This window comes from Ahaetulla prasina, chromosome 15, assembly GCF_028640845.1.
Source record: "Ahaetulla prasina isolate Xishuangbanna chromosome 15, ASM2864084v1, whole genome shotgun sequence".
In the NCBI taxonomy this organism is placed as follows: domain Eukaryota; kingdom Metazoa; phylum Chordata; class Lepidosauria; order Squamata; family Colubridae; genus Ahaetulla; species Ahaetulla prasina.
The window spans coordinates 15413802-15434189 of record NC_080553.1 but is presented as its reverse complement, the minus strand read 5'-3'; the positions used below and the strand labels follow the sequence as shown (position 1 = coordinate 15434189).

Sequence of the window (20388 nt, the reverse complement as noted above, 5' to 3'; positions counted from 1 at the left end):
TGGAGAACCGGTAGTAAAAATTCTGACTGGCCGTGCCCCCCATCTATTCTCTGCCTCCCGAGTCCCAGCTGATTGGGAGGAAATGAGGATTTTGCAGTATCCTTCCCCCAGGAGTGGGGAGGAAATGGAGATTTTACAGTATCCTTCCCCTGCCATGCCCGCCAAGCCCTGCCTCACCCACCAAGCCACACCCACAGAACCAGTAGTGAAAATTTTTGAAACTCACCACCGCAGGGGATGTCTTATTTTGGGGGAAGCAGGGTATTATTGTTATTATTTATTTGTCAAACATGTACAAGATAACAGGTATAAGTATAAACATGGACATGAACATAGGAAATGAGTACAAATAAATGGGGACATTTGGATGGTTTGGCATGCTGGTGCGCTTATGCGCGCCCCCTTTACGGACCTCTTAGGAACGGGGTGAGGTCCACGGTAGACAATTTAAGGTTGAAGTTGTGGTGGTTTGAGGAAGTAACAACCAAGTCAGGTAGAGCATTCCAGGAGTTGGCCGCTCTGTCACTGAAGTCACATTTTCTGCAATTGAGTTTGGAGCGGTTTACTTTGGCTTTGTATCTATTGTTTGCCCGTGTATTGTTGAGGTTGAAGCTGAAGTAGTCCTTGATAGGTTGGACATTGTAGCGGACAATTTTGTGTACTATGCTTAGGTCAGATTGAAGTCTGTGTAGTTCTAAGTTGCCTAAGCCCAAAATTTGGAGTCTATTGTGAGCAGAGGAGTGGAGGACTCTTCTCGTGGAATACCTCTGGACCCGCTCGATTGTATTAATGCCTGATCTACAATATGGATTCCAGACAGACGAGCTGTATTCAGGAATTGGTCTGGCAAAGGTTTTGTACGCCCTAGTTTGCAGTACAATGTTGTGGGTGCTCCATTTATCACTGGAGGCTTTGAAAAGGAGACCAGACAGCAATTTGACTGGAATGGTATAGAACAGGGGTGGCTAACCTTTTATGTCACCATGTGCCGGCCTGCATGCTGGAAATGGCATGTGAAACCATCCCGCGAGGAATGCGCAGCCCCGCTGGGCTTTGCGCACGTGGGAGCACTGATACCTGGAAGAGCGGTGGTCTGTCGTGCATGCGCGAGCCGGCACCCGAATTTACGGCTTTGGGCCCAGACGCGCGCCCAATGACCAGCTGGCCGTTGCACATGCGTGCAACGTCAACCCAGAAGTTTGGGTGCCGGCTTGCGCATGCCTGACGAAACACAGGTTTTCCAGGTTTCTCCGCTTCCGCGCGCACGACAGCCAGCTGATCGATGCATGTGTGCGCATGGGAACATTCCATAGGTTCGCCAACAGTGGTATAGAAACTCCTGCTTAAGCAGGGGTTAGACTGGAAGGCCTCCAAGATCCCTTCCCGTTTTTTTTTTATTTGTCACAACAGTATATCTAAGCATAAGCATGAAATAACTATACGATATATAAGCATATATATGAGCATAAGTATGTAATAACTATATGAAATTGGATACAATCAAAGGGAACATTAGGACAGGAACGGTGGGCACGCTGGTGCTCTTATGCACACCCCTTACAGACCTCTTAGGAATGGGGTGAGGTCAATAGTAGATAGTTTTTGGTTAAAGCTTTGGGGATTTTGGGAAGAGACCACAGAGTCAGGTAGTGCATTCCAGGCATTAACAACTCTGTTACTGAAGTCATATTTTCTGCAATCAAGATTGGAGCGGTTAACATTAAGCTTAAATCTACTGTATGCTCGTGTATTGTTGCAATTGAAGCTGAAGTAGTCTTCGACAGGAAGGACATTGTAATAGATGATTCTATGAGTTAAACTCACGTCATGTCGAAGGTGGCGTAGTTCTAAATTTTCTAAACCCAGGATTTCAAGTCTGGTGGCATAAGGTATTTTGTTGTATTCAGAGGAGCGGAGACCACTTCTTGTAAAATATTTCTGGACACGTTCAATTGTATTAATGTCCGAAATGAGGTGTGGGTTCCCGACAGGCGAGCTGTATTCAAGAATTGGTCTAGTAAATGTTTTATATGCTCTGGTTAGTAGTGTAGTGTTTCTGGAGAAGAAGCTATGCAAGATTAAGTTTACAACTCTTAGAGCCTTTTTGGCGATGTAGTTGCAGTGGGCTTTGGCACTTAGATCATTGGATATGAAGACTCCAAGGTCTTTAACGGGGTGGGGGTCATCTGTAAGGTAATGTCCATCAAGCTTATTCTATATTATTCTATATATATGTTGTTCTATATTCTGTGTGCTTGGGTTTTATACTTTCTTTTCCCAGGGATATAGTCCTCCAGTGTGATTCTACAGCTGGATCCAAATTCTCCTTCCAGCCATTTGGGTAGAGAATGTCAGGCTGCGTCGTCATTGCTCTGCATTCCATAGGGCCCGGAAAACGTTTAACAGCCTTTCAGAGTTTTTTTGAAAACAAAGGAGAAAGCAGACAAAACTTTCTTGCTGGCTCTGAAATCCGAGCTTCGATGCAAATCAACAACAGACTTTTTCCAGTTTGTGTCTGTGTGCGTCTCCTGTAATAAAGCAGCATTTGATTTGCCATCTGATTGCAAGTTATAGGAAGGCTGACCGGAGAAACAGGGTTATCCTGTTTTTCTAACTGCATTCTGCAAGGTTGTTTTTTTTTAGCACCCTGCAAGAACCTCACACGTTTTTTCACAGCAGGCAAACGAGCAAAAGGCAAAAATAAAAAAATAAAAATAAACAAGATTTTCTCCAGCGCAGCAAAGTTTCTGTCCCTAGCGAGATCTTCACCTCTTCAACAGGAGTGTTATTTATTAAGTTCTGGAAGCCTGGAAACTGTTTGCACTTGGAGAAATTCGCTGGATGAAATGAACCAAGAAGAGGATTTATTTTTTTTTACTTCCACGAAAAATGGGGTGATCGAATTGCCGAGGTTTGCAGCGCAATCAGGCTTGAAAGATTGCAAAAAAAACTCCTTGTCATCTTTGTCCTTTTGCTTGATTTCTGGATTAGATAAGAGGGGAGGATTTCAAAGTTCTGCTTCCTTTTCTCCCCCCCCCTTTCTTTCTCCAATCTGGCCACGGTCCAGAACTCAAAAGTCAGCCGCTGATAAAAAACCCTCTCCGTTTTTACCGAGAGGAGCAGCTTTCCTTGCTTAAAGTCTAGAAATAAATAGTCTAGAAATGGCCCCTATTTGTGTTTCCACCTGTTGCCGTATTTAGAATCAAGAGAGCTGGAGAGGAGTGTGGAGGTCATCTAATCTCACCCCTGGTCTGTGCAAGACTCAAGATTCAAGCGTGCCAGGTTTGGGCATCCAGCCCCGTCTGAATATCTGCAGTCCAAGGAAGGTGATCATAATTTAAACATAATTTAACAACCGGTTTGCCCAGCACCGAACATTTATTTTATTTTATTTTATTCTATTTTTAAAAGAAAAGAAATCAAGGTTTCGAAGGAGGACGAGATCAGGCAAAGTGCAGCAAGCAAGCCCTTGAGGTTTGAGACTTTGGCTCCTCTGCTGACCAAGCACTTAACCAAGCACAAAGAGGGAACAAGGATCATTGTCATAGGTTAGCGTGCACCCCGAAGATGCCTCTTGCGTTGACATTTGGTTAATTTTTTTAAAATTTGCATTTATATCCCGCCCTTCTCCGAAGACTCAGGGCGGCTTACACTGTGTTAAGCAATAGTCTTCATCCATTTGTATATTATACACAAAGTCAACTTTTATTGCCCCCAACAATCTGGGTCCTCATTATACCTTTGAAAACCTCCAGTGATGGACCACCCACAGTTTCCGGTGGCAAGCTGTTCCACAGGTTTCCGTATTTTTTTGGAGTATAAGAGGCACCTTTTCTCCCCCAAAAAAGAGGGTGAAAATCTGGGTGTGTCTTATACTCTGAATGCAGCCCTACCCAGCTTCTCAAACTGAGGTTTCAGAGGCTAAAAGAAGCTTCAGAGCTTCAGAAAAGAAGATCCCCAACAGAGCTTAAAACCCATAAGGCTTTAAACAGACCATCAATGGCGTTTGGGCTTTGCCGGAAAACAACGTTTTTTGTTTTTTTTAAATTTGCATTTATATCCCGCCCTTCTCCGAAGACTCAGGGCAGCTTACACAGTATTAAGCAACAGTCTTCATCCATTTGTATATTATATATAAAGTCAACTTTTATTGCCCCCAACAATCTGGGTCCTCATTTTACCGACCTTAGAAAGGATGGAAGGCTGAGTCAACCTTGGGCCTGGTGGGACTTGAACCTGCAGTAATTGCAAGCAGCTGCTGTTAATAACAGACTTAGTCTGCTGAGCCACCAGAGGCCCTACATTGGTAGCTTTGCCTTCTGCCTCGTCTACATCTTGCCTTTATTTTTGTGACTTCTGAACGTTTGCCAAGAAAGGCCTTTGGCAGTTTGCCTAATTGGACCAAGGTTTGTGAGATAACTGAGGAATTTGTGTTGGGAGGAATTTGTTTTAATTTGCGTTGAACGACGCTGAGAATGAAGTCATTCTCAGCTGTTCGCATAAAGTTTGTTCGTTTCTTCACAGACTGAGTTTCCTACTACCTACTCGGGCCCCGGTCACAACAGCTTCTGCCCCAACCTCTCAATCCTAAATCCTTAACAGCGCATCTCAGATCAGTATGTTAAACATTTAATTTACATGTGCAATAAGGCAGGTCGCACGGCCCTTGAAAAGCAGACTTTTATTATTATTATTATCGCTACTGTCATCATCCATTCTCTTTACGTGGCTCCATCTCACACGCCTGCCAGGAACATCCGCAGCGATGGCTAGCCCACATCCATGCTCCCAAATGGCAGAATGCTCATCCTTCTTAAAAGGAGGCTGGGTGGGTGGGTGGGGAGGGGCTCGCCTCCCCCCTCCAGGAAAGAGGCCGGACGCTAGGCAAGAGAAACCGGTACCTAACATTTTTTAAAAAGCATCCATCCCTCACCGCCGACACCAAGGACAACTGTCAAGGTGTAACAATGGCCATTGGTCAAATATTTGATTTTCCTCTTTCTCTGAAGAAACAAGAGCAGGACTCACCGCTAAGGTTGGAAATTAACATGTTGGCAGGAAGAAAAAAATAGAATGGAATGATTAAAAAAAAAAAGGACAGAAATCTCTCTAGATAAGTGTTTCTCAACCTAGGGCAGCGGTCCCCGATTTTTGCAACTTGGCGGCCCGGCTTGGGATGGTGGAGAAAGAGGGGAACCAGGCAAGGGTGAAATGCTCTGAAATCTGCTACCTCTTCACTTCACTACTGGTTCTTTTTGTGCACGCATGCGCGGTGTGTGAACGCCAAACATGCAGGCACAGCGCAGTGCTGAAAAAGGAGGATTAAGCACCTTTTTCTAAAGTAAGTAGAACAGCGAGGGAAGCGGGAACAGCTGTGCCGCACTATTTTAGATTGGCAGGATTTCCTGCTTTCTAGCGAACAGACATCGCGCGGCACAGCTGATCATCAGAAATACCGGTTTGCCCGAACTGGTAGCATTATTTTTTTTTTACTACCGGTTCACCCAAACCGGTACCTTTTATTACTACCGGTTCGGGAGAACCAGTCCGAACCGGTAGCATTTCACTCCCGGAACCGGGCCACGTGAGTGGTGGGGTAGCATGCACACGCATACACAGGCAGCTCAATTGTGTGTGTACGCACACTGGCCCACCGCACGCACGAGTTGAGCTGTGTGTGTGTGTGCGTGCGCCGGCCCGCGGCCCGGTTACAAATAGGCTGTGGTCAGGGAGTCGGGGATCCGTGACGCTTTAAGTTGTGCGGACTTTTGACTCCCAGGATTGCCCGGCCGGCCACGCCGACTCAGGAATTGTGGGAGTTGAAGTTCCTGCTTTCTTGAAAGCGTGCTAGCTGGGGAATTCTGGGAGTTGAAGTCCGCACAAGCACTCTAGGTGGAGCAACCCAGCTCTATACAAAGCAGAAAACGTTAGAAAATCGGGATGTAACGAAGATTATTAGAGGGACTGGGGAGGAAATGTAACGAATTTTTTTTTTCCCTTCTTCTCTTGGGTAACGGCTGAGCCTTGCGCTGCCCAGGGAAGACGGGTCACTGCAACGGGGAAATCTTCAATGGGATCATGATTCTGGATTCCATGCTCCGAACGAGAGGAACTGCCAACACAGAAGGACATTCAAAGCGTCACAGAGTGAGACAGTATCTTGGGAAATCCCTTCTCATCTTTTTTTCTTCTCTCCTTCCTTCCTTCTTCCCTCCCTCCTTTTTTTCTTCTCTCCTCCCTCCCCATCTTTTTTCTTCTCTCCTTTCCTTCTTCCCTCCATCCCTTATCTCTTTTCTTCTCTCCTTCCTTCCTTCCTCCCTCCTTTTTTCCTTTCCTTTCCTTCTTCCCTCCCTCCCTCTTTTTTCTTCTCTTCCTTCCTTCCTCCCCATCTTTTTCTTCTCCTTCCTCCATCCCTCCCTCCTCCTCCCTCTTTTCTTCTCTTCCTTCCTCCCTCCCTCCTCCTTCCTTCCTTCCTTCCTCTCCTTCCTTCCTCCCTCCCTTCTCATCTTTTTCTTCTCCTTCCTTCCTTCCTTCTTCCCTTCTCATCTTTTTCTTCCTTCTTCCTTCCCATCTTTTTCTTCTCTCCTCCCTCCCATCTTTTTCTTCTCTCCTTCCTTCCTCCCTCCCTCCTTTTTTCTCTCCTTTTCTTCCTTCCTCCTTTTTTCCTTTCCTTTCCTTCCTCCCTCTTTTTTCTTCTCTCCTTTCCTTCCTTCCTTCCTCCCTCCTTTTTTCTTCTCTCATTTCCTTCCTTCCTTCCTCCCTCATCTTCCTTCCTTCCTTCCTTCCTTCCTTCCTTCCTTCCTTCCTTCCCTCCCTTTCTTCCTTCCCCCTCCCTCCCTCCCTCTTAGGCAAGTTGAGTGGCTGCAGCTGAATGGGGAAGGTAGCAAGGGATTGCAAGATTGACTGGGAAACTGTCACAGAATACTGGAAACACAGGCCATGTGATTGCAGCACCAGCTCAGCAGTGATCGGCGCATCGAAGCCGCCACAATTTTCCAGCAGACCCTCTTCAAAAGGTCCTGACCTGTGTAATAAACATTTTCATCCCATCCTCGCTTCCTCCAGGCAGCGTTCCGCGTCTCCTCTCGAGATTGCAGATCTCTGTAGGCTGCAAAGAGACCAAAAACATCATCTTGCAAAGCCCTGGGACTAGAACTCACTGTCTCCTGGTGATTGGCCTAAAGTCACCCAGCTGGCTTTCATGCCTAAGGCGGGACTAGAACTCCCAGTCTCCTGGTGATTGGCCTAAAGTCACCCAGCTGGCTTTCATGCCTAAGGCGGGACTAGAACTCACTGTCTCCTAGTGATTGGCCCAGTCACCGAGCTGGCTTTCATGCCTAAGGCGGGACTAGAACTCACTGTCTCCTAGTGATTGGCCCAGTCACCCAACTGGCTTTCATGCCTAAGGTGGGACTAGAACTCACTGTCTCCTGGTGATTGGCCCAGTCACCCAGCTGGCTTTCATGCCTAAGGCGGGACTGAACTCACTGCCTCCTAGCGATTGGCCCAAAGTCATGTTTATCTTGGACCTCCATTTCTCAACTGGGACCCACCTCTGAGAGCTGCAAATGGAGGTGGGGGAGAGAGAAAAGCCCCATTTTGGTCCCATCTGGAAATGGGAAACAGATTGGAGAAGATATTCCTGATTGCAAATCTTTCTCAACTTTGGCCACTTGGAAGTTAGGTGGACTTCAACTCCCAGAATGCCCCAGCCAGCACGAGGAATTCTGGGAGTTGAAATCCGCCAGGCTCAAAAGTTGCCAAGGGTTGGAGACCCTTGCTCTACAGAACAACGGGTTTCGAGAGTACCTACCCCATAAGTGATGTACGATGTATAGCTCTCCAATTTGGGAGAAAAAGCCGCCCACCGCTTCCTGGTTATCTTGACGATGTTTAATTGCCCGAGCCCTGCGCCGACAGAGAAAAAGAGAGAGATGAAGAAACACGGGTGCTAATAATTAATATTGCCAGTGCTCCCACAATGTGGAGGCATTCTTACAGGGGTGAAAAGCAAACAAGCTTTGGCCCCCACTTGTATAACAATAGACAGCATTCATTCCTTTCTCCCTTATAACCGACTTTTTGGAGGAATTGGGACTTTTAACACCGTGTGAGCGGCTTTCTGGCTTACCAGTTGTTTCCCCATTCAATCATGGTCCCCGGCTAAAAGTCAAAAAGAAAAAACAAAATTGCAGAAGATGGTTTTCAAAGATTGATGGCACCCAATTTGGCAAACCTAAGCCTTTATACCGATTGGGTCAGGAAATGAATTAATTACATTGCTATCCCTCCTTCATGACTTTATAAATAACTCAAGGGCGGGGAACATATAGAATATGCCTTCCTCCTCCTATTTGCCCCGCCACGACAACCCTGTGAGGTGGGTTGAGGGACTGGCCCAAAGTCACCCAGCCTGTTTATATGCCTAAGGGCAAAATTAGAACTCACAGCCTGCTGCTATTGGTCCAAAGTCACCCAGCTGGCTTTCATGTCTAAGGTGGAACTAGAACTCACAGTCTCCCAGTGAATTCTCTTTCCTGGTTTTCTGTTATATTTTTGTTTTGTCTTTATTTATTTTTAGACCTGCAACTTCTCCATACTCTTTGTTCTAACAGTTTGGGGCCTGTTATTTGAGGCTCTTCCCATATAAAAACTAAATCATCTGCAAAGGCTTGTAATTTGTATTCTTCTCTCTTGATTTTCATTCCTTTTATTTCTTCTTATATTTCTATTTAACACTTCTAACGTTAATTCAAATAACAAGGGCGACCGTGGACATTCTTGCCTTGTGCCTTTCGTTATATTCACTTTTTCTGTCATCTCTCCGGTTGTCATTATTTCTGCCGATTGCTTTTTATAAATTGTCTTTATCCTATTTATGACTCTCTCCCCAAACTCCACCATCTGTAACTGTTCTATCATACATCGCCAGTTCACGTTATCAAATGCCTTCTCTGCAGAAGAAGGTCACTTTCTTAAAGATACCTTGCAAAGAGATATATACCTTCAACTTGTAGGTTCGCAGCTCGTAGATGTTGGGCCCGGCGCGGGGCAGAGGCTCATTCCAAAAACTGAACTCCAGGAGCAGCTGGTTCCTTCGGGAATGGAGCATCTGACTCCTCTCTTTACGGAATTGTAAATATTCCTGCCGGAACAGAAGAAGCAAAGAGGTCAGAGGGCAGAAAGGAGGCAGCCGAATGGCTGTCGGTTTTTTCCTCAAAGTCAGAATTGTTTCCAGAAACTCGGCTAGGAAACGGGGATGGTGGCTGGCTGAGGAATTGTAGGAACTGAAGTCCACAGGCCCAGGGGTGGGCTTCTACTGGTTCACTCCGGTTCGGGCGAACCAGTAGTGGTGGTGTTAGGAGGCATAACCCAGCCGCCCGGACGTCATCATGGTAGTGAAGGTAAGTGAATACCACTACTGCCCAGGTCTTAAAGTTGCCAAGTTTGGAGACCCCTGCTCTAGCCACTCAGCTCTGTGGCCTCTTCTGGAAGCGAACGCTGGGTTGTGCGGCATCAACTGGCCAATGATAAGCTGCCTAGAATAGCCCCCCTCACCCAGGGAGACAGGCAGCACCGTGTAGGAGATGAGCAGGCTGAGCCCGAGGGAGGTGGGGTCAAACACGTCATTAGCCATGAATCCCTGTGCGCTCACCAGAGATTTAATCCAGCCCCTCCTGAATTTCCTTCTATTCTTATCTCCCGCTCATTTCCCTTGACTGTTAGTAGTTCAGGTTGTTGTTGCAAGCTTAAGCTTGCAATCATCGGTCATGATTGTGTGCTCACCAGAGATCTTGAATTCCTTTTTAGTCTTATCTCCCGCTCATTTCCCTTGACTGTTAGTAGTTCAGATTCTTGTAGCGAGCTTAAGCTTGCAATCATCGGTCATGAATCCTTGTGTGCTCACCAGAGATCTTGAATTCCTTTCTAGTCTTATCTCCCGCTCATTTCCCTTGACCGTTAGTAGTTCAGATTCTTGTAGCGAGCTTAAGCTTGCAATCATCGGTCATGAATCCTTGTGTGCTCACCAGGGATCTTGAATTCCTTTCTAGTCTTATCTCCCGCTCATTTCCCTTGACCTTTAGTAGTTCAGATTCTTGTAGCGAGCTTAAGCTTGCAATAAAACGTTTGAACTGCTGGACTCTCCTCATGTCCCCGGCACTTGACACATATAATTTTAACAAATTAAAATTTGTTGCAGTCCTCGACTTACAGCAGTTCATTTAGTGACCGTTCCAAGTTGCGACGGCGCTTTAAAAAGTGCCTTATGACCCGTTTTTCACACTTAACGACCATTGCAGCATCCCCACGGTCACATGATCAAAATTCAGATGCTTGGCAACGGGTTCGTATTTACGACGGTTGCCACGTGCCGGGGATCACCTGATCCGCTTGTGCCACCTTCCGACAAGCAAAATCAGTGGGGAAGCCAGATTCATTTAACAACCGTGTTACTAACAGGAACAAACACAACGGTTCACTTGACAATCGTGGCAGGAAAAGTTTGCAAAACGGAGCAAACCCACGTAACAAATGTTTCACTTAGCAACCTAAATTTTGGACTCAATTGTGGTCATAAGTCGAGGACTCCCTGAAGCCCCACAGTGAGATAGGCAGCATATTGTAGGAGACGAACAGGTTGAGGCCGAGGGAGGGAGGGAGGGTCAAACACATCATCAGTCATGAATCTCTGCGTGCTCATCAGAGATCTTGAATTCCTTTCTAGTCTTATCTCCCGCTCATTTCCCTTGACCGTTAGTAGTTCAGGTTCTTGTCGCGAGCTTAAGCTTGCAATAAACCTTTATATCTTATTTGAACTGTCGGACTCACCGGATGTTCCCCCGTGTTTGACACGTATAACTTTAACAAATAAATAAATAACAGGTATTCGAACAGCATGGCAACCTGTTGCACCAGCAAAAACAGGGGTGTGAGGGGGGCACCCCAAATACCTGATTCTCCCTCAGCTTGTTCATGGACTCCATGAGGGCTGAGTAGCCGCCGACGAATCTCCAGATGTGAACTGCAGGGAGACAAAAGATTCTGTGTCTTATAGAGCCCCGAAGAGAAGGAGTCGATATAAAATGTAAGCGAGCTTTGAGCTGCGTTGTCCTACGGTAAAGGTGATCCTCAGCTTACAAAGTTTGCATTTGAACTTACAACGACACGGAAAAGAGTGAGTTTATGACCGTTGTTCACGGTGAAAACTCAGTGAAAGTCAGTAGAAGAATCAGTAGAAAAATCAATAGAAGAATCACTAGAAAAATCAATAGAAGAATCAATAGAAGAATCAGTAGAAAAATCCGTAGAAGAATCAGTAGAAAATCAGTAGAAAAATCAGAAGAATTAGTAGAAAAATCAGTAGAAAATCAGTAGAAAGTAATAAAAAACTCAGAAGAATCAGTAGAAAACTCAGAAGAATCAGTAGAAAAATCAGTAGAAGAATCAGTAGAAAATCAGTAGAAAAATCAATAGAAGAATCACTAGAAAAATCAATAGAAGAATCAATAGAAGAATCAGTAGAAAAATCAGAAGAATTAGTAGAAAAATCAGTAGAAAGTAATAGAAAACTCAGAAGAATCAGCAGAAAACTCAGAAGAATCAGTAGAAAAATCAGTAGAAAAATCAGTAGAAAAATCGGTAGAAGAATCAGTAGAAAATCAGTAGAAAAATCAGAAGAATTAGTAGAAAAATCAGTAGAAAATCAGTAGAAAGTAATAGAAAACTCAGAAGAATCAGTAGAAAAATCGGTAGAAGAATCAGTAGAAAATCAGTAGAAAAATCAATAGAAGAATCACTAGAAAAATCAATAGAAGAATCAATAGAAGAATCAGTAGAAAAATCAGAAGAATTAGTAGAAAAATCAGTAGAAAATCAGTAGAAAGTAATAGAAAACTCAGAAGAATCAGTAGAAGAATCAATAGAAGAATCAGCAGAAAAATCAATAGAAAACAGTACAAACAGTCCTTGACTTATAACCATAAGAGGGATTGGAAATCTTGCTGTTAAGTGACATGGTGATTTCGTGAGGCATCTGGTGACTGCACCCCACATTACGAGCTTTGCCTCTGCTGCGGTCGTTAAGCGAGCCCCCAAGGTCACTAAGCAACACATCCCATCACTATGACTGTGGCCATCTTCTCTATCGGCTTCCCCGCTGATTTTGCTCATGGGAACTCGGTTGGGAAGCCGCAAATGGCAACCGGGGGCGGGGGCAGGGGGGGGGAAACACACACTGCGACCGTCGTAAACGCAGGACGGTTGCCAGGTGCTTGGATTGCAACCCTATGACCACAGGGATGGCTGTGACCGTGTTGTCAGTCTGAGGACTGGCCTTAAATCACCGTTTCGCAGCACCGTTCGTAACCACGAACAGTCACTAAGCCCAGGGTCGTTAGGTGAGGACTGGGTCCTGTACAGTGCCCTTCACGCAGCTCCAATCACCTGCCTGCCCCACCTTCTCACCTGCCTGGTCCTGATCGCCGTACCAGGTATTCCAGTTGCCAACCAGTTCACACGGATACCCGGAGTCGGAATGTAGCTTGGGAAGGACTTCCTCCCTGCAAAGAAAGGCCCAAAATTAACAAGAGGGCCCAGAAAGCCAAATATTTGTAGAATAATGGAGAATTTCAGGATTGCGGTGCTGCTAAACGTTGAGCCTCCCCTCCCCTCGCTTTGCACGTTACCGAATGCACACTGGGGGCTAACAAACAGCGAAGGATGCGTTGGTTGGTCCAAGGGAAACTGAGTCATTTGAATGCAATTATTTGAATCCAAAATATTTCCCTTGGACCAACCGATGCTTCTTTTGCTGATATTGTTGGCTGCTCAGGAATAAATGCAATAGCAATAGCCCTTAGACTTATAGACCGCTTCACAGTGCTTTTACAGCCCTCTCTAAGCTGTTTACAGAGTCAGCCTCTTGCCCCCAACAATCTTGCTCCTCATTTTACCCACCTCGGAAGGACGGAAGGCTGAGTCAACCTTGAGCAGGTCAGGATCGAACTGCTGGCAGTGGGCAGAATTAGCCTGCAATACTCCTTTCCAACTACTGCACAGGAAGGGAGGGAGGGAGGAAGGCAGGCAGGCAGGAAGGCTGAGTCAACCTTGAGCCGGTCAGGATCGAACTGCTGGCAGTGGGCAGAATTAGCCTGCAATACTCCTTTCTAACTACTGCACAGGAAAGGAGGGAGGGAGGGAAGGAAGGAAGGAAGGAAGGAAGGAAGGAAGGCTGAGTCAACCTTGAACAGGTCAGGATCAAACTGCTGGCAGTGGGCAGAATTAGCCTGCAATACTCCTTTCTAACTACTGCACAGGAAGGGAGGGAGGGAGGAAGGCAGGCAGGCAGGAAGGCTGAGTCAACCTTGAGCAGGTCAGGATCAAACTGCTGGCAGTGGGCAGAATTAGCCTGCAATACTCCTTTCTAACTACTGCACAGGAAGGAGGGACGGAGGGAGGGAGGAAGGCTGAGTCAACCTTGAGCCGGTCAGGATCGAACTTCCTGGCAGTTGGCAGAGTTAGCCTGCAATTCTGCATTCCAAGCGCTGCGTCTTTATTTATCAAAACGCACAGCGCAATATTGTGGGGCTACCCAAACAGGCCCATTAAAAGAAAAATACATTTTGGTTTACTAAACCATGAAAAAACAAAGATAGGTTGATCCTTACGCGAGTTTGTTGTAGGCGTCCAAGCATTCGGGCTTCACATTGTGGACTGGAAACGAGAGAAAGAAACACCGGTTTGAAGGAAAGCAGGAGGGAACAGCCCGAAAGAAAAGGGAGAGGAAGTGAATCGCAGCAAATTAACTGGCAACTTCAAACAACTTCCTCCAGTAATCGCAGCACTGGGAGGAAAAAAACCAGCCTCTTTGCAAAGGTCTCACCTACTGCAGTGCATTCTTGGGTTTGATTTTGGGTTTGCATGCCGCACGAACTCTAGCAGTCGTGGTTTATTTAACAGACCTGGATTAAATAAACCTTGGCTTAATACGATGTGTGTATTCGCTTAAACAGCCAATTTACGACATTGCCGGATTAGTATGTTGTGGTCCGCCAGCAGCCTGCGGACCTGGCAATGGAGTCAGACAGCGATGAGGCTGAGGAGGAACATGGGCCAGTCCTGGAGGTTGGGGAAGGCCCGGATGAGGGCTCTGCGTCTGAGGAAGAGGTAGAGCCAGGACCATTAGGGAGTGATGTGCGGACTCCGGAGCCTCCAGAGGCTGACAGTAGTGAGGCAGAGGAACAGGAGGAGCCTGTTCCTAATGCACGCATGAGAAGAGCTCCCAGAAGGCAAGAGCAGCTCAAGCAAAGAGGACGACTCAGGAGTAAGGCCAAGAGATGATTGGCCCCTCTCATAAGGCTTAAAAGATCAGCAACGGCGTTTGGGCGCTTTGCTGGAAAACAACGTTGATAGCTTCGTCTTCTTGCATTTATTTTTGTATCGGTGTCTTCTGAACTTTTGCCAAGAAAGGCCTTTGGCAGTTGGGACCAAGGTTGGTGAGAGGACTGAGGAATTTGTGTTGGGAGGAATTCGCTTTAATTTGAATTGAACGACGCCGAGAATGAAGTAATTCCCAGCTGTTCGAATCAAGTTTGTTTGTTTTTACTGAGTTTCCTACTGCCTACTTGGGCCTGGGTCACCACATAGTAGATCTCCGTCATGGCGAACCTGTGGCCCTTGTGGCCATATCAGTGGGCACGCGAGCTCAGCTCTGGGACGGGCATGCTAATATTCGACCCTTTCCAGCCTGGGGAATTCTGGGAGTTGAAGTCCAAACCTCTTTCAGTAGCGGTTGAAACTGCTCCAGGGAAAAAAAATAAAACCAGAAATCTAGGAATTTAAGGAACTCACATTGGATCTTGTACAGGTGGTTGGTCTCTTTCTTGGACAGGAGGTTGGAATGGGCGTCTTTCCGGGGATCCACTTTGTGGACGAAGAGCGAGCGGAACCAGCTACTTTCAGCATCTTTGGAATAACCCCTGCAAAAAAAAAAGAAAAGAAAAAAAGAAATAATAATAATAATAATGTTTTAATTTGTATACCGCCCTTCTCCCGAAGAACTCAGGGCGGTGAACAGGCAAATAAAATACAAACAGAAACATACACCATAATTAAAACAACCCTTAAAAAACTGATTCAAATTTGCCAGAAAATTTAAAAATAACATTACACCCCATAAAAATTACAGAAATTTAAAACCCATCAAAGTTCAATTAAAATTTAAATTTAGAATTTAAAATCAGGCCAGTCCAGCCATACGAAATAAATAGGTTTTAAGTTCGCGGCGGAAGGTCCTAAGGAAGCTGAGACGTTTTAATTTTGACGGGTGGATTTCGATTTCAAGGATGACCGCTCAAGTTGACCGCTGAGCGATCCTGTATCGGGCAGAAGGCTAAAACGGCGGCGGGGTTTTCTGCCAAGGGATGCCAATTTCACCTTGCCAAGAACTACAGGTTTACCAAGCCTTAGTTAAGATCCCATTTGGAATACTTGCAGCCGCACCGCGATATAAATAAAGATATTGAGAGAGTCTGGGAAAAAAATGCAGAGAAGAGCAACCAAGAGGATTAAGGCGGCTGGAGGCTCAAACATACGAAGAACGGTTGCAGGAACTGGGTATGTCTAGTTTAATGAAAAGAAGGACCAGGGGAGACATGATAGCAGTGTTCCAATATCTCAGGGGCTGCCACAAAGAAGAGGGAGTCAAGCTATTCTCCAAAGCACCTGAGGGTAGAACAAGAAGCAATGGGTGGAAACTCATCAAGGAGAGAAGCAACTTAGAACGAAGGAGGAATTTCCTGACAGTCAGAACAATTAATCTGTGGAACAACTTGCCTCCAGAAGTTGTGAATGGCTCCAACGCTGGAGGTTTTTAAGAAGAGATTGGACAACTAATTGTCTGAAATGATATATAGAGTCTCCTGTTTGAGCAGGGGGATGGACTAGAAGACCTCTGAGGTTCCTTCCAACTCTGTTATTCTATTCTGTTCTGTTCTGTTCTGTTCTATTCTATTCTTTATTCTATTTTATTTTTATTCTATTCTATTTTTATTCTATTTTTAATTCTATTCTATTTTTATTCTATTTTATATTCTATTTTTTATTCTATTCTATTTTTATTCTATTTTATACTATTCTATTTTTTATTCTATTCTGTTTTTATTCTATTTTATTCTATTTTTTTATTCTATTCTATTCTATTCTATTCTATTCTCCTTCCTTCTTTTCTCATTCTAATTCTAAATTCTGTTCTATTCTATTCTATTCTATTCTATTCTATTCTATTCTATTCTATTCTATTCTCTCTTTGTAGTCCTCCTGTAATAAGATATAAACTTTCTTGAAAACCAAATGCTATCAAACCTTTCCTTATTACCTCTCTTTAGATAAAACAAGCTGACTAAAAAAACCCCACACACGATGAAAATAGCCTTCCAGAGCGGTGATCCAGCATATACCAATCAACTTTTACTAATAATATCCCCCTTCCCCGTTTTATTTGACCAAGACCTTTGCTCCAATCCTGGTCACTCATTAACTTCAGAAAATACCTGGAAAACAATCTTTTCAACGGGCTAACCTGAGATCCCTGGTTAGCAACCCTCTCCTTATCGTTCAAGAGCAAAGAGTTTATTTCTGATTTGATTCCACCCCCCCCCAAAACGGTATTTCCCTACTGGGTTTGATAATAATACCCATCACCCACAGCCGGGCTACCCCCAACCATGCTGCCTGGGTGAAGGATGGGAGCTGTAGTTCAAGCACAGCTAGGTTTTTTTTTCTTTTTAGAATAGAATGGAATGGAATGGAATGGAATGGAATGGAATAGAATAGAATAGAATAGAATAGACTTTTTTTATTGGCCAAGTGTGATTGGACACACAAGGAATTTGTCTTGGTGCAGATGCTCTCAGTGTACATAAAAGAAAAGATACCTTCATCAAGGTACAACATTTACAACACAAATGATGGTCATAGGGTACAATTTGACACATTTTTAGTTTAACTAACAAATTTTTAGTTTATTTTTATTGAAGGTTTTTAAAAAAAAAAAAACAAGCAAAACAGAAACCGAAGGGAAAAAAGAAAGGAAGAAAATGAACAGTAAAGTTATAAAGGAATTATAAATGCATTTATATTGTATCACTGTAGAGGCATATTGTGGGCCCTTTCTCTCTGTGTTCTACATTTTGTAATCACCCAAGCCAACTACGTCCAATTTTTTTTCTCCTTTTTCAGCAAAAAGCCCATACAAGCTTTCTGCTTGCTGACAAATGTAGGTTGTTGCCTTTCCCCTAATCAAACAAGTCGATTCTGCCGTCTCAGGAAATTCTGTTGTTTTCACCAACCTTTCCTCCAGGAAAGGGAAGGGAAGGAAGGAAGGAAGGAAGGAAGGAAGGAAGGAAGGAAGGAAAGAAAGAGGGAGGGAAGAAAAGAAAGAGGTAGGTAAGGAAGGAAGGAAAGAAAAAAGAAAGAAAGAGGGAGGAAAGGAAGAAAGAAAGAAAGGGAGGGAAGAAAGGAAAGAAAGAAAAAAGAAAGAAAAAGGAAGAAAAAAGAGGGAGGGAGGAGAGGAAGGAAGGAAAGAAGAAAGAAAGGGAGGGAGGAAAGAAAGAAAAAAGAAAGAAAAAGGAAGAGGGAGGGAGGGAGGGAGGAAAGAAAGAAAGAAAGGGAGGGAAGGAAGGAAAGAAAGAAAGAAAGAGGGAGGGAGGGAAGGAAGGAAAGAAAAAAGAAAGAAAGGGAGGGAAAAAGGAAAGAAAGAAAAAAAGAAAAAAAAAGAAAAAAAAGAAAGAGCAAAGCAAGCAATAGCAATAGCCCTTAGACTTATATACCGCTTCATGGTGCTTTTACAGCCCCCTCTAAGCCATTTACAGAGTCAGCCTCTTGCAAACCCCAACAATCCGGGTCCTCCTTTACTGACCTCGGAAGGACGGAAGGCTGAGTCAACCTTGAGCCAACCAGGATCGAACTTCCTGGCTGTGGGCAGAATTTGCCTGCAGTGCCGCCACCTAACCTCTGCGCCAACCTCTTGCAGCCACCAACCTCACCACCGATACCGAAGCTACAAGGCGCACCAAGAGTCATGGAAAGATGGAAGTTTTAAAGAAAAAGGAAGAAAGCAGAAGAGGAGGAGAAAAAGGAAAAAGAGGAAGAGGAAGAAGGAAAGAAAGAAAGAAAGAAAGAAAGAAGAAAGAAAGAGAAGGAGAAAAAGAAAGAGGAGGAGGAAGAAGAAAGATAGAGGAAGAGGGAAAGAAAGAAGGAAGAAGAAAAAGAAAGAGAGAAAGAAGAGGGGGAGGAAGGAAGAAGAAGAGGAGAAAAAGAAAGAAGGAGGAAGAAGAAAGATAGAGGAAGATGGAAAGAAAGAAAGAAGGAGAGGAGAAAAAGAAAGAAGAAAGAAAGAAGAGAAGGAGAAAAAGAAAGAGAAGGAGCAAGAAGAAAGATAGAGGAAGAGGGAAAGAAAGAAAGAAGAGAGGAGAAAAGAAAGAAGAAAGAAAGAAGAGAAGGAGAAAAGAAAGAGGAGGAGGAAGAAGAAAGATAGAGGAAGAGGGAAAGAAAGAAAGAAGGAGAAAAAGAAAGAGAGGAAGAGGAGGAGGAGGAAGGAAGAAGAAGAGGAGAAAAAGAAAGAGGAGGAGGAGAGCGGAGGGCAGGGCAGGGGCTGCTGGAGGCGGTGGAGGGGAGGAAGAGGAAGAAGGCAAGGAGAAAAAGAAAGAGGAGGAGAAAGAAAGATAGAGGAAGAGGGAAAGAAAGAAAGAAAGAAGGAGAAAAAGAAAGAGAGGAGGAAGAGGAAGGCGAGGGGAGGGGAAAAAAAAATCTCACCGGGCTCCGGGCCGGGGGTCTCCCCCGCGCAGCGCCCGCAGCCACTGCCTGGCCGGGAAGCCGCCCGCCCGCGTCGCCATCTTCGCTCTCCTGCCGGGGCCGAGCCACCCAGCGGGGCGGACCGAGCGGGGCGGCCGGGCGGCAGCCAACCCGGGCGGGCGACGGAGGAAGGGAGGGAGGGGCTCATCACCGCCCACCCTTCCTCCCCTCCCCTCCCCTCCTCTGGGCTGGGCTGGGCTGGCTGACGGCTGAGGTTTGCAGCTGGGAGGTTGGCTGGCAGATGTTTCCTTGCCCAACTAGGGAAGGGCATCAGGGCAAAGGGGGAGAGGGGCTGGCAGAGAGGAGGAGGAGGAGGAAGGGGGACTGTGGGGGTCTTTGGGGCTCCCCGAGCTGGGTGACTTTCTTGCAGGTGCTTCGTGTGCAAGAAGAGAATGGGGGAGGGAGGGAGGAGGAGGAGGAGGAGGAGGAAGAGGAGAAGATGACTGTGTGGTCCTCTCTGAGCTTGGCTGTCTTCTTGCAGATGTTGCATAACCGGACTAGCTAACATCAACAGTGCTAGAAGGGAGAGGGGTTTGCAAGGAGGAGGAGGAGGAGGAGGAAGGGGGACTGTGGGGGTCTTTGGGGCTCCCTGAGCGGGGTGACTTTCTTGCAGGTGCTTCGTGCGCAAGAAGAGGATGGGGGAGGGAGGAGGAGGAAGAGGAGAAGATGACTGTGTGGTCCTCTCTGAGCTTGGTTGTCTTCTTGCAGATGTTGCATGACCCTACTAGCTAACATCAACAGTGCTAGAAGGGAGAGGGGTTTGCAGGGAGGAGGAGGAGGAGGAAGGGGGACTGTGGGGATCTTTGGGGCTCCCTGAGCTGGGTGACTTTCTTGCAGGTGCTTCGTGTGCAAGAAGAGAATGGGGGAGGGGGGAGGAGGAGGAGGAGGAGGAAGAGGAAGAAGAGAGGAAGAGGAGGAGGAGGAGAAGATGACTGTGTGGTCCTCTCTGAGCTTGGCTGTCTTCTTGGAGACGTTGCATGACCCTACTAGCTAACATCAACAGTGCTAAAAGAGAGTTGGGTTTGCAGAGAGGAGGAGAAGGAGGAGGAGGAGGAAGACAACTGTACTCTCTGAGCTTGGCTGTTTTCTTGGAGACATTTCATGACCGTACCAGCTAACATCAACACTGCTACAAGAGAGTTGGGTTTGCAGAGAGGAGGAGAAGGAGGAGGAGGAGGAAGACTGTACTCTCTGAGCTTGGCAGATGTTTCATGACCCTACAAGCTAACATCAACAGTGCTAGAAGAGAGTTGGGTTTGCAGAGAGGAGGAGGAGGAGGAGGAGGAGGAAGACTGTACTCTCTGAGCTTGGCAGATGTTTCATGACCCTACAAGCTAACATCAACAGTGCTAGAAGAGAGTGGGGTTTGCAGGCGGAGGGAGAGGAGGAGGAGGGAGAGGAAAAGGAAGAGGAAAAGGACTGTGGGGTCCTTGGGGCTCTGAGCTTGGTTATCTTCTTGCAGGCGTTTTGTTACCCAACTAGGGAACCGCATCAGGCCTAGGGGGAGAGGGGTTTGCAAGGAGGGGGAGGAGGATT

At 45.8% G+C, this 20388-nt stretch overlaps 1 protein-coding gene across 1 annotated transcript; it reads right to left on the bottom strand.

Moving 5' to 3' along the window:
• Nucleotides 1-3604: 3604 nt before the first annotated feature.
• On the bottom strand, nucleotides 3605-18971 carry NIPSNAP1 (nipsnap homolog 1). The gene is made up of 10 exons (XM_058158675.1): nucleotides 18814-18971; nucleotides 14851-14978; nucleotides 13668-13713; nucleotides 12466-12560; nucleotides 10953-11023; nucleotides 9005-9145; nucleotides 8132-8163; nucleotides 7814-7908; nucleotides 7025-7108; nucleotides 3605-6112 (listed from the first exon to the last, which is right to left on the bottom strand). The coding sequence occupies exons 1-10, from the start codon at nucleotides 18891-18893 to the stop codon at nucleotides 6048-6050; spliced, it is 837 nt and encodes a 278-aa protein (XP_058014658.1). The 5' UTR covers nucleotides 18894-18971; the 3' UTR covers nucleotides 3605-6047.
• Between the last annotated feature and the right edge of the window lie 1417 nt (nucleotides 18972-20388).

Coding starts and splice junctions, on each gene's coding strand:
- NIPSNAP1 (XM_058158675.1), bottom strand. CDS start 18,893: ATGGCGACGCGGGCGGGCGGCTTCCCGGCCAGGCAGTGGCTGCGGGCG. Junction 14,979..18,813: donor GACCCCCGGCCCGGAGCCCG/GTGAGATTTTTT, acceptor TTTTTTTTGCAG/GGGTTATTCCAAAGATGCTG. Junction 11,024..12,465: donor CGGCGATCAGGACCAGGCAG/GTGAGAAGGTGG, acceptor GTCTCCCTGCAG/TTCACATCTGGAGATTCGTC.